The sequence below is a fragment of the Talpa europaea genome, assembly GCF_964194135.1.
Source record: "Talpa europaea genome assembly, chromosome: 4".
NCBI classification, from domain to species: domain Eukaryota; kingdom Metazoa; phylum Chordata; class Mammalia; order Eulipotyphla; family Talpidae; genus Talpa; species Talpa europaea.
This window is the reverse complement of record NC_140070.1, coordinates 103,059,185-103,071,463: the sequence shown is the minus strand read 5'-3', so window position 1 is coordinate 103,071,463 and position 12,279 is coordinate 103,059,185. Positions and strand designations below refer to the sequence as shown.

The window sequence follows — 12,279 nt, the reverse complement described above, 5'->3', positions numbered from 1 at the left end:
CAGAGTGTTCTTGTCCTGCACTATATACCCATAATAAGTCAACAGATTCTACTTTCCCTCCAGAACAGCCAGTGTTTTCAGCACTGACTCTTAGCCAGGTATTATGTTAGCTACGGGAATACAGAGGTAAGCGCTCTGCACGGAATTCATGGCTACTTCCAAAGGGGCATGGCTTTTGCCACTCCCTGGAGCTACTGCACATGAGCCCTATACATTTACAGCGGCACTGACCTTGCAGAAGCTTCCCCTTCTTATGACAGACATTAGTATACGTACATATGCTGCTATTTTCATCACTCAAAACAAAAATGAAATGCTCTTTTTAGCCTTCTCTCAACCAGCCATTAAATATCTCTCCTGAATCTTTTGTCTTTGCAAACAATTGTTAATGGTTTGCCTCTAAAAATAGAAAGTATAGATTGAAGATACTTATAAAAGAAGTGTCAGCATTTAGAATCATGTTCTGCACATAGAAGTAGTCTTTGTTTTATTTTTAAAACTCAATAGGGAAAATTCATGCTTAAAAACACTATGAAAGCAGAACCTACATATTTTTAGTTCCATGGACTTGGGTTTAAGTTAAACTATATCATTTTCTAACTTTAAAAAGCAGGAACCCTTGGGCCTCACTGATGGCACAAGGGGCTAAGTAAGATGCAACCTATGAAGCTATCGGCAGCCACTGCAGCATGAGTTGGATCCTGGCCAGGGAGCTACCCACATGGTGCGGCAGACCTCTCCTTACTCGCCCGCTGCTCCCCTCAGCAGTGTATTTCAGTCAGTCTGCCTGTTCTGTTCCCCACTCTGTCTCTGGTAAATCCTCTCACCCCCCACACCTCTGGCCTGTACCCCAGTTCTTGTATGCATAAATAAATAAATCTTTAAAAAAATAAAAAAAAAGCAGGAACCCCTCTTCAAACTAAATAAAATATAGCAGAGCAGTTTGTTGAAAGGAAGAGATGCTGCAGCAACCCTCAGACTCCTGAGGGGATGTCTGAGAGATGGATTTGACCACAGAAGCAGATGGTATTATGGTCAGTGGTTGACTCGAGCATGATCTGTGGAATCAACTGTAAGGAAAGCCAAGTTCAGAGCCCTGTGCTGTCTGTTTTAAAGTTCATTTTACTTACGAATTCATGACTTTTGAGAGTATAGCAAAAGTTGTCTACAAATATTTCAAAAGGTAAACTTTGACACCCTCACCTTGTGACTGACTTGGTAGGAATGAGGAAGGCTTCATCATCTATAGTTTTAAATAATTCCACTAACCTAAAAGAATTCTTTTATGTGGTCATGAAAGTATAAAAAGTTCATGTTGCTCATGTGCCCAAATATCTGTACTGCTTAAAGGTATTGGCCTTCTGTCTTCCTGAGTTGAGCTACAGTCCTATTTGAAAAACTTCTACTTCCACTGTAGTCATTATTCCCACCTTCCCCTAGATATCTGCATAATTAAGTCTATTATTTGTTATCTCCAACCTTTAAAATATGTTTCATTTTGGATAGGCATTCTTATCTGTTTTGTTCATTAATTCATCACAAGTTTCTGAATCTGCCATGTTGTTGTAGACAGTGGATAAATATTTGTTGAATAACTACTATTAGTTGAATAACTACTATTAGTGAGTTAATTCAGATATGTTATTGGCTAAAAGGATTTCTTGAACTGCAGCAGCATCTAACCTCCTCCATCTATGGCATTTTCTGTTAAGAGTGTTATGCAAGTGCCTGGAACCAATTCAAGTGTAAATGTGCAGCACTGCCCTATAGTGAGGTTGGCTGGTTCTTGATGGATTGTAATTTTATTTTCAAAACAGGATGTGATATGGTCTGATTTCGGGTTTCCTGGAAGAAATGGACAAGAGAGCACATTGTGGATTGGCTCTTTGGGGGCCCATACACCTTGTCATCTGGACTCGTATGGTTGCAATTTAGTGTTCCAGGTACAAGGAAGGTAATACATTTGTGTATCTGAGGTGGGTGGAGAGAGTATGTGTGTGTGAATGTATGTGCTGCTAGAGAAATGAGTATCAGATAGATGGCAGGACTCCAAGGTTTAGCCTCTGCTCCATCCTGCCTCGTGACCAGAGAGATCTCTTAACCTCTGGTTCAGTGAGGGGAACAGTTTGTTTATTATTTAAATTTTTTGTATTGAAGTAACATTGGTTCCTAACGTTACATAGGCATCTGGTGTACAGCATTAAGAAGGGAATAGTTTAAATGGTTGTTTCCGTGTTGGTCTCTGAGCATTATCACCACTGCCTTCAGAAAACTGATCCTCAAACTATAGCATTCTACTCCCAGTTGAGATAGACAGCTCTCTGCTTACCTCTTTGACATAAGATTCTGTGTCATTCAAGCATTTGTCTAAAAATAGAAACACCATGAGATACCATCTCACACCAGTGAGAATGGCACATATTAAAAAAACTAGCAACAACAAATGTTGGCGAGGGTGTGGAGAAAAAGGAACTCTTCTGCACTGTTGGTGGGAGTGCAAACTGGTCCAACCACTGTGGAGAGCTGTGTGGAGATTTCTGGACCTACTAAACATAGAGCTTCCATATGATCCAGCAATTCCACTCCTAGGTATTTACCCAAAGGACACAGAAACATCAATTCCAAAGAGCACCTGCACCCCTATGTTTATAGCAGCACTGTTTACAATAGCTAAGCTTTGGAAACAACCCAAATGCCCAAAAATAGATGACTGGATCAAGAAGATGTGGTATGTATATACCATGGAATATTACTCAGCATTCAAAAAAGATAAACACATGCCATTTGCAGCAACATGGATGGCGTTGGAAGGGATCATGCTCAGCGAAATAAGCCAAAAAGAAAAAGAAAAATACCGGATGGTCTCACTCATAGCAGGAATCTAGAAAACTTAAATAAGGGACCAGGAAAATGAATATAAGAAAGTGAAAATCAAAGTCAACAAAAAACTATGAACCAGAGACACTTTTTGGGAGGTGGGGGTGGGAGGGGAGGGATTGGGGTCAGAATGGGGCGTTTGCAATTGTATGGGGGAATATAAAAATAAAATTTATTATTTAAATTTAAAAAATAAAAATAAATAAAAATAGAAACACCCTTTCCACAAACCTAAGTAAATAGGAGCAGAGTAATTTGTTGAAAGGAGGAGTCTTTGCTACTATCCTCAGGCCCCTGAGGAAGATGCAGGGAGACTGGTGTGAGGATTACTAGACTAGATGGTATTTGTGGCCTCTTTCACTAGACTTTAGTTTGTGTCTAGCTGTACACACGCTGCACTTTTTTTTCTCCCATCTGTGGTCGCTTATTTTTAAGTGCAAAGTCAGGTAGTTTTGATAGATTCTGATCCCAGGAGTTATGTGTAAATGTTTCTGCCACTTGGAGGATATAATTAGAATGTTGTATGTGTAGCCTTATTTTCCCCTAAGTAATGATGCCCAAACACCTAACCTGGCCATTTAGGATACTCACAAGGGCAGCTCAGAAGGAAAAGCAGAAATGGCTGTATGCAGGCTGCCTGACTCTTTAGAAACACACAAAAATCACTGGAGCCAAGAGAAATAGGGAATAATCACATGTGAATCGAATTCATATGTAAAGAGCCTTGAAAACTACAAGATGGAATAAGGCAGTTGACTCCTTAATTTTTTTGAGTTGACTCTAAGTCTTTACTAAAAAGCCTAGACTGTCTGCAGTGCATTTTGATACACTGTGGATGAACTAGTGAGTCAAATATGCATTGGTCCTGCCCTGGTAGAGTTTATTATCTGAACCTTAAACTTGGTAAGGGAGGGTATCATTTTAAGTAGTCACTTTCCATGTGTTCTGAATTGGAAAGCAAGCTAAAGAAATTCTAGTTAAATACACATTACCAGGATACCTACATTGTTTCTAGGAAATAAAATTAATGTAGCTTTATTGTTACTCTGTAATAAAACATTTTTCTGACTTCGTTACTAACTCTGTAGTAAAAAAAAATAACTTGTAAATATCTATTGAGTATCCTGCTGTACAGATATGTGTGTTGCACTAGCAAAAAAGGTAAGTGAGTAAAACACCTTCCTGCTCTAAGAGAGTTGGGGTGCAGTTGGGGTGTACACAAGCTCACAGAGAACTGTGATATAAGGCAGAATAGACATACACTTGAGCAGAACTTCACAGGGTCGTGGGACTGAAAAGTAGAAGTAACATTCCTGTGGGAAAGATCAGGGAAAATTTCAGGGAACAGCCCAGCTGTCCTCTGAAGGAAAGGAAAGTGTTCAAAAGACACAGATGGGAGAGGCAGAGGGAGCAGCATGAACACAGTCCTGGGAAAGCCTGGGGTAGGCAGAGGACCCTGTGAATTGCCCAGTTGAATTCGTGCATTGGAGGCAGAGGGATTAAGCTGGAAAGGCAGGGTGGAGCCTGAGGGTCTTAGACCAGGCAAATGGTGCTTGTTCTCTATTCTTTCAACTCATGGAAACATGAGAGTGTGGAGGTTACTTTGGATAGCTTTGGAATGAGGGATAGGAACCATTTGGACATTGTTCTGAGATAAGAAAGATGTTACATATTAGATTGTGTTCCAGTGATAAGGGGCTGCCTTGGCCATCATGAAATCTGCTAGTTGCTGTCCTGCCTCCATCAGGTGTCTGCAGAGGAGATTCCAGCACTGAGTGAGAGATGGGACAGGTGGCCACTGGGATTGCTCCATACTCCTTTTAAGGACTGAATGAAATTGAATAAAATGAATACTTAGCTGCTGCTGTCTTACCTGTTTTGTCTCAAGTTGAAATTATTAACTTGTATCTTTTTTTAATTAGGAAAAGATGGCATCTCTTCCCTCCCCAGGATACTCCTCTCCTGTACCCAACTAGAATCCCTTATGAAGAATCCAGTGTGTTCAGTAAAGTTAATGTTGCCAATCCTGATTTAAAACGTTTTCCTCAATTCCGGAAAGCCCGAAGACATACTGTCACACTGTACCCAGGACAGGTAACCTTCTCTCAAGTCCTTATAACTTGTTCTTCCCCAGCCCAACACAAATGAGAATGGTATCCCCTCCCTCTTGCTTTTTTATTGGGAGGAAGTTTCTCCAGCTACTGGCTTTAGACACATAATCCTCTGCTCACAGGTCTTGCAAAGGAAATGGAAGGAAGGAACAGAGCTCCACCTACTGGTAAACTGGCGAATGGAGCATGGAGGAACAGAACTGCTCACAATGTCATTTTTATTCAGGTTAAGAGAAAGTGCCAAAGCATGGATACCTGAGTACTTCTGGAGCACTTTTTTACAATTACTGTCTGTTCAGCTAGAACCTAGATAAATGAATACAAGATTGGAATTCATCCAGATAGGGGGTCAGGTGAAGCCAAGTGAATGAATAATGATTTGCCTTGAAGCAAGATGAAATGTAGCTTTTGTAACAGACTGCCTCAGAAATATTCCCAAAGATATTGTGCTTAGTGCTGCTACCTAGTGAAGAGAATCACCTTTGCAAAATGGGCATTTGCTGCCCAATGTTTGATTAACAATGTGAAAGATGTTCATATTCCCTCCATTATCCCTCTTCCCTGCCTATTTTCCTTCTGTTGCTTCCTTGTCACTGGCCTTCACACTCCAGTACTCCAGATCCGACACTTTGATTTCACCAAGTGGCCTCAATTTCCTGTAGTCATTTTCCATTCCCCTCACTGCCCCAGCTTCTGACAATAATGCAGTTTTCTTTATGGATTAGCCCCTCTGGATGTTTCACACAAGTACAATTGTATGTGTCGCCCATCGTGGCTGACTTCTTTCACGTGGCATGTGTTCAAGGCTCATCCATGCAGTAGAATGTTATCAGTGCTACATTCCCTTTATGACTGAATACATTCCATTCTATGAGTTTATATTTGTCAGTTGATCAGATGATGGGCATTTGGGTTATTTCCACATTTTGTCTATTACAAACCATGCTGCTTGCTGTACGCATTCATGTTAAAGTTTTTGTTACGAACATTTTCAGTTTTCTGGGGTACTAAGAGTGGAATTGCTGGTCATGTGGTAATTAGGTTTAATCTTTTGAGGAATTCACAAACTTTTCCACAGCAACTGTACCATTTTACATTCCCACGAGCAACTTTTTTCACATCCTCACCAACACTAGTTATTTTCTTTTATTATTATTATCATTATAATTCTATAACCTTCTAGTGGCTGTGAAATCCTATTTAAATAGCCACTTTTTTAAAAAGATTTTTTTATTTATGCATATAAGAACTGGAGTATAGGCCAGAGGTGTGGAGGGTGAGAGGATTCACCAGAGACAGAGTGGGGAACAGAACAGGCAGATTGACCGACATACACTGCTGAGGGGAGGAGCAGGCGAGTCAGGAGAGGTCTACTGTGCCATGTGGGTCTCCTCCCTGGCTGGGGATTGAACTGGAGCTGCAGAGGCTGCCGACAGCTTCATGGGATGTGTCTTACCCCGTTGCGCCACCAGGGAGGACCCCTAAATAGCCACTTTTGAATGAGTGGTTCTATCTATTGTGTCAGTTTTCCTAGCAGTCTGCTCATCCCTAATCTACCATAAACTGATGGGCTCTGTTTTACTAGTTTACTGAAAGTATGTTCTGTGGAAAGACATTCATGACCTCCTAAGGACTAAATTCAGCACTCAGTTCTCCTAAAAAGAATGCTCTTTCCATCTTCCAGTTTAACCCTGTACATAGCAAGTGCCATCTGTTCCCAACCTTCTTTAGGAAATTTCACACTGAGCACACTGAATCTGGACAAACGCAGCCCTAAGTGTCTCTGCCTATTGCTTCTGTTATTCTACCTGCCTATTTTGTTTTCACTTATTAGGTGGACCATTGCAATAATTTCCTATCCTTCCCAGATTCTCCCACAATGTTACTATTTTAACCACTGTCTACTCAAACTTTCACAGTAACTTGTAATGCAATTCCTACGGGATAAAATCCAGATTCTTTCATTTGAATTTAGGGCCAGCACTGGCCATATCCTCATTTTCCCACCTTATTTTCCATTATTCCTTCTTTAGTGGTAAAACTGACCTACATTGCCTGTGCCATTTCTCCCTCATACCATGTGCTCATTCTTTTCTCTAAATGCTTTTTTTTTTTTAAAGATCTATCCATCTATGCATACAAGAACTGGGGTACAGGCCAGAGATGTGTGGGGGGTGAGAGGATTCACCAGAGACAGAGTGGGGAACAGAACAGGCAGATTGACTGAAATACACTGCAGAGGGGAGGAGCGGGCGAGACAGGATAGGTCTGCTGCACCATGTAGGTTTCTCTCTGGCTAGCCGGGGATCGAACTCGTGCTGCAGAGGCTGCAGATTGCTTCATAGTGTGGTGCTTAACCCCTTGCACCACCAGGGAGGCCCTCTAAATGCTTTTCTATTCATGTTCAAATCACATTTCCTCCATCCATTTTTCCCTTCACCCCCATGGCTCATGCCCATTCTCCCACCTTTAAAGTTCTCTGGACTCAATAGCTACCTCTTGGATTTACCATTTATATAATGTCACCTTTTACCCATTATTTTTGGATTGGCTAGATTTTAGTCTGTGAGAAGACAGAAACTCTGTCCTATGCCCTTTCTCAAAGTGCATAAACTTTTTTGTGCTAAAACAGAGAGAAAACTAGAATTTTACCATCTTTTCCTAAGATTTTGTTGCAGACAGAGAAGATTCAGGGTTAAGGAGAAGTGAGGCTGGAAAAGCTGGTAATATCTACAAATGTTGGAAAAGGTTTTGTAGAACGTGAGGACTTGCCAGTAAAAAAAATGACTTTATTCTCATCACTACTATTCAGTATACTTTTGGAAGTCCTGCCTAAGGCAAGTAGATAAGAGAAAGAAGTAAAAGGAATCCAACTTGGAAGAGAAGAAATAAAACTGTAACTATTTGCAGATAGCATGATAATATACATAGTAAACCTAAAGACTTCACTGAAATATGTTGGAAACAATAATTCAATGCAGTCAAGTAGCAATCTACAAAGTCAAAATACAAAAATGTGTGGCATGTCTATGTGCAAATAGTGACTAAAAGAGAAAGAAATCAATAAAACAATCCCATTTGCAATCACATCTAAAAGAATTAAGAACCTAGGAATAAACTTGGTAACTGAGTTGGTGAGAGACCTGTATAACTACAAGACATTGTTAAAAGAAATAAAAGATACAAAGAAATGGAAAGATAATTCCATTCGAATTAGCCATGTCTTATCCAAAATATTATACAGATTCAGTGCAATCCCTATCAAAATTTCCATGACATTCTTCAAGGAAATAGAAAAACATTACTGAAATTTGTAGGAAACAAAAAAACCCCAAATAGCTAAAGCAGCCATCACCCAAAAAAGAACGGAAGCATCACACTCCCAGGTTTCAAACTATGCTATAGCTAAAAGCTATTTTAGTCAAACCACTATAATACTGGAATAAAGAGAGACACACAGACCAATGGTATAGAATTGCAAGCCCAAAAAGAAACCCACACGCACATGGACATTTCATTTACAACAAAGGAACCAGAAACAAAGGATGGAGAAAGGACAGTCTGTGCAACAAATGGTATTGGGAAAATTGGATAGCCACATGAAAAAGAATGAAACTACACCTCTGTCTTATACCATACACAGAAATTAAGTCAAAGTGGATTAAAGGCTTGATTGTAAGACCTGGAGCCATGAAATACATTTTAAAAAAAAAACAGGCAAAACACTTTATAACATTGGCTTCATGATTTCTTTGAGTATTCAACTATATATATATAACAGCAAGGAAATAAAAGCAAACACAGTGAGACAACATCAAACTAAAAAGTGTCTGTACAGCAAAAGAAACTATTACTAAGATAAAAAGACACTAAATAAGAAAAAATATTTGCACACCATATATCTGAAAAGAAGCCAATATATCCAGGAGCTACAAAAAACTCATACAACGCAACAAAAAGAATACAATCCAATCAAAAATTGTGCAGAAGGGCTAAATAGACACCTCTCCAGTGACATACAGATGGCTAGCACATGAAAAACTGCTCTATCACTTACCAGGGAAATGCAAATCAAAACCATAGTGAAACATCACCTCACACCTGTGAGATGGTCCATGTCAACAAGACCAGAAACAAGTGCTGGCAAGAGAAAAAGGAACACTGGCACACTGTTCATGAGAATGTAGACTGGTCCAGCCATATGGAGGTTCCTCAGAATATTAAAGATTTATTGTATGATCGAGCAGTGTCACTCCGGTATCTGTCTGAAAAATATAAAAACACTAAAGATATATATGCATTCCTATGTTCACTGCAGCACTATTTATGATAGCTGAGTAACAGGGACAGTTTATGTGCCCAACGACAGATGAGTGAATTAAGATGTGGTATGTGTATATATGTATCGTATATTTAATGAATATATATCATACATAATATGTATGATGAAATCTTGCCTTTTATGACAATATGGGTGGAACTGGAGGGGATTATGTAAGTGAAATAAATCAGAAGGAGAAAGACAAATACTGAATGACTACATTCATGTGGAATGTAAAGGAACAGATAAATCCAAACCAAACCAGACTCTTGGAATTTGACTGCAGAGCTGAGGTTACTATAGAGGGAGCAGGTTTGGCAGCAAAAGGTGGAGGGGTTCCAATAGACAAAAGGAGGGTTATTGGTGCTTTGGCAGTGAGTGACAAATTTGAATAGATGGGGACCTATACCTCCCAAACAGACACAGGTTGTATACCAATGTTACATCAAAAAAATGATTAATTAATTTTTAGAAAATTAATGAAAGAAATGATTGTGGGTTTTTCTTGTTTCTCTTTCATACATTAATATTACCAAAAATTCATTTATATTCCTTTTCTCCAAGAAGCTTTAATGAGGTGTGATTCTGACAGAAAAATGAAATGTCCTTTTCCTAATCATTTTTTACCTGGTTTTCAGGTCCTCTTTGTTCCCAGACACTGGTGGCATTACGTGGAATCCATTGATCCTGTCACTGTCAGTGTAAACTCATGGATTGAACTGGTACCATTTTTTTAAAGAAATAAATGTAATCTTTGCTCTTAAGATGCAGAAAACTCTCTGTGAAACTTGGTGATTAATTCTAACCAACATTCCATATTGCCTTATTTTGAAATGCTCTTTTTTCTTTATGTTAATTTTGAATATGTAAAACATTTAAATTTTCAAAGCTGTACTAAAAGGTAAACTCAGAGAAGTCCTTCTTTTATCTTTGTTCCTCTACTTCGCTCCTCCTATCCCCTAGAGCAATCTATTTGTATTCATTTCTAGTTAATTCCAGTCAGTCTTTTTTGTAAATATATATATAAATAAATGTACATTTATTTATATATTTTATGCCTAATATATATTGATTTTTAAAAGCTTTCTTCTCATAATTTTTCCTTTGTCTTTTATTGTATTTATACTCATAAAAGAATATAACATATTTGTAAGATGTATAAGATTAATAATATAATGAATACCAATGAACGTACCACCTAATCTAAAACCTGGAAAGTTTTAACTTGGATCTGTGTTGTGTTCCTTCCCGTTCTACCCCCATCTGTCTCCTTCAGAAGCTTCTTTCTCTTGCTTAAACAAGTCATCACATATTTACATATCCCTAAAAAAACTTACTATTTTACATATTTTAAGCTTAATAAAATAAAATCATATTTAATGTAGTTTTCTGAGGCTTTAAAAATAATATCTTTAATGAGATTGAATCCATACCATACAAAATCACCAATTTCAAATAATAGTTTTTGTATGCTCAAAGAATTGTGCAACCAATCAATTTTGGGATATTTTCATTGCCATAAAAAAGGAGCCCCATATCTATTAGTAGTTACTCCCCCTTTTTACTTTCCTGCCATAGGCAATTGCTAATCTGTTTTCTGTCTCTATAGATTTACCAGTTTTGGAATTATTTAATATGTGGTCTTGTGGATGACATCTTTGACTCACATAATGTTTTCAAGATCATCCATGTATCAGCACTTTATTTTTTTTTTATGATTGAAAAATATTCCATTGTATAGATATACCACATTGTCTTTCCACTCTAAGTTGATGGACATTTGGCTTGTGTCTACCATTGACTGTTGTGAATAATGCTGTTAATGTTAACATAGACATTTTTGTGGAATTACTGGATCAGGCAGCCCAGTAAGCTGGAAAGGCAGACAAGTTGAAGTTGCTATCTGGAGTCTAAAATTATAAAACAGGTTGGCAGACAGGAAACTCACCCAGGGTTTCTGTTACAATCTCAAGGCAGAATTTCATAGATTTTTTTTTCTCTGAAGGCTTCCAACTGATTGGATGAGGTCCAACCACATTATTGAAGATAACCTCCTTTACTTAAATTCACTTGATTGATAATACATCTACAAAATATCTTCACAGCAACATGAGACTAGTAAACAAGTGGACATTATAGCCTAACCAGGTTGATTCATAAAATTAACCATCACATGTTTAATCCTTAGAGACACTGCCAGTCTGTTTGAAAAAGCAGCAGTACCATTTATATTCTCACAGCAATATATAAAGATTCCCATCTCTCCACATCCTCACCAACACAATCTGTCATCTTGATTATTGCCTTCCTAATGTGAAGTGGTGTCTCATCATAGAGATATGCTTTTTTCAATTTAATTTTATGATTCTAACATTTGTCTATGTTGTCATAAGTAGCTATTCATTCATTTTTGCTGTGGTGTAATATTCTCATATGTTAATATACCACAGCTTATTAGTTCATTGTTCTGTTGATGGATAATTGGGTTGTTCTCAGTTTTTTGCTTTTAAAAATAGAATATTCTTGTACATATGTGCAAATGTTTCTCTAGAGACGATATATATGTAGGAGTAGAATGCTGCTCTGTAGGGTATACAGTACTTAAGTTTATAAATAATGCCAGCATGTTTTCCAAATGGCTCTGAGTTTATCCTTCCACCATCAGTGTTTAAGATGTGTTAAGATAACCAGAGCTTCTTGATTTGTACTTAATTGATTAATAATGAGGTTAAGCATCTTTCTTACATTTATTTGTGTGTATGATTATAATTTTTTTTAATGTTTTCATGTCTTTTGCCCATTTAAAAATTGGGTTGTTTGTGCAGATATTCTGGATATTAATGTATTGTCATTACATATGTTAAGGACATCTGGTCTGTTTTTTTCCTTTATGATGCCTTTTGATGCGCAAAGTTGTTGATTTTAATGTAATTTTTCCTTAATGCCATAGTTTATACTCACTGTATCTTA

At 38.0% G+C, this 12,279-nt stretch overlaps 1 protein-coding gene across 1 annotated transcript in view; it reads left to right on the top strand.

Annotated features, from left to right (window-relative positions):
• Positions 1-12,279, top strand: part of HSPBAP1 (HSPB1 associated protein 1) — a gene marked incomplete at both ends in the record, with an annotated part of 45,484 nt that overhangs the window by 31,732 nt on the left and 1,473 nt on the right. The window contains 3 exons of the mRNA XM_084232683.1: positions 1,818-1,954; positions 4,800-4,971; positions 9,948-10,031. Of these exons, the coding sequence (XP_084088809.1) occupies positions 1,818-1,954; positions 4,800-4,971; positions 9,948-10,031 (393 nt within the window). The remainder of the gene's footprint in view (positions 1-1,817; positions 1,955-4,799; positions 4,972-9,947; positions 10,032-12,279) is intronic.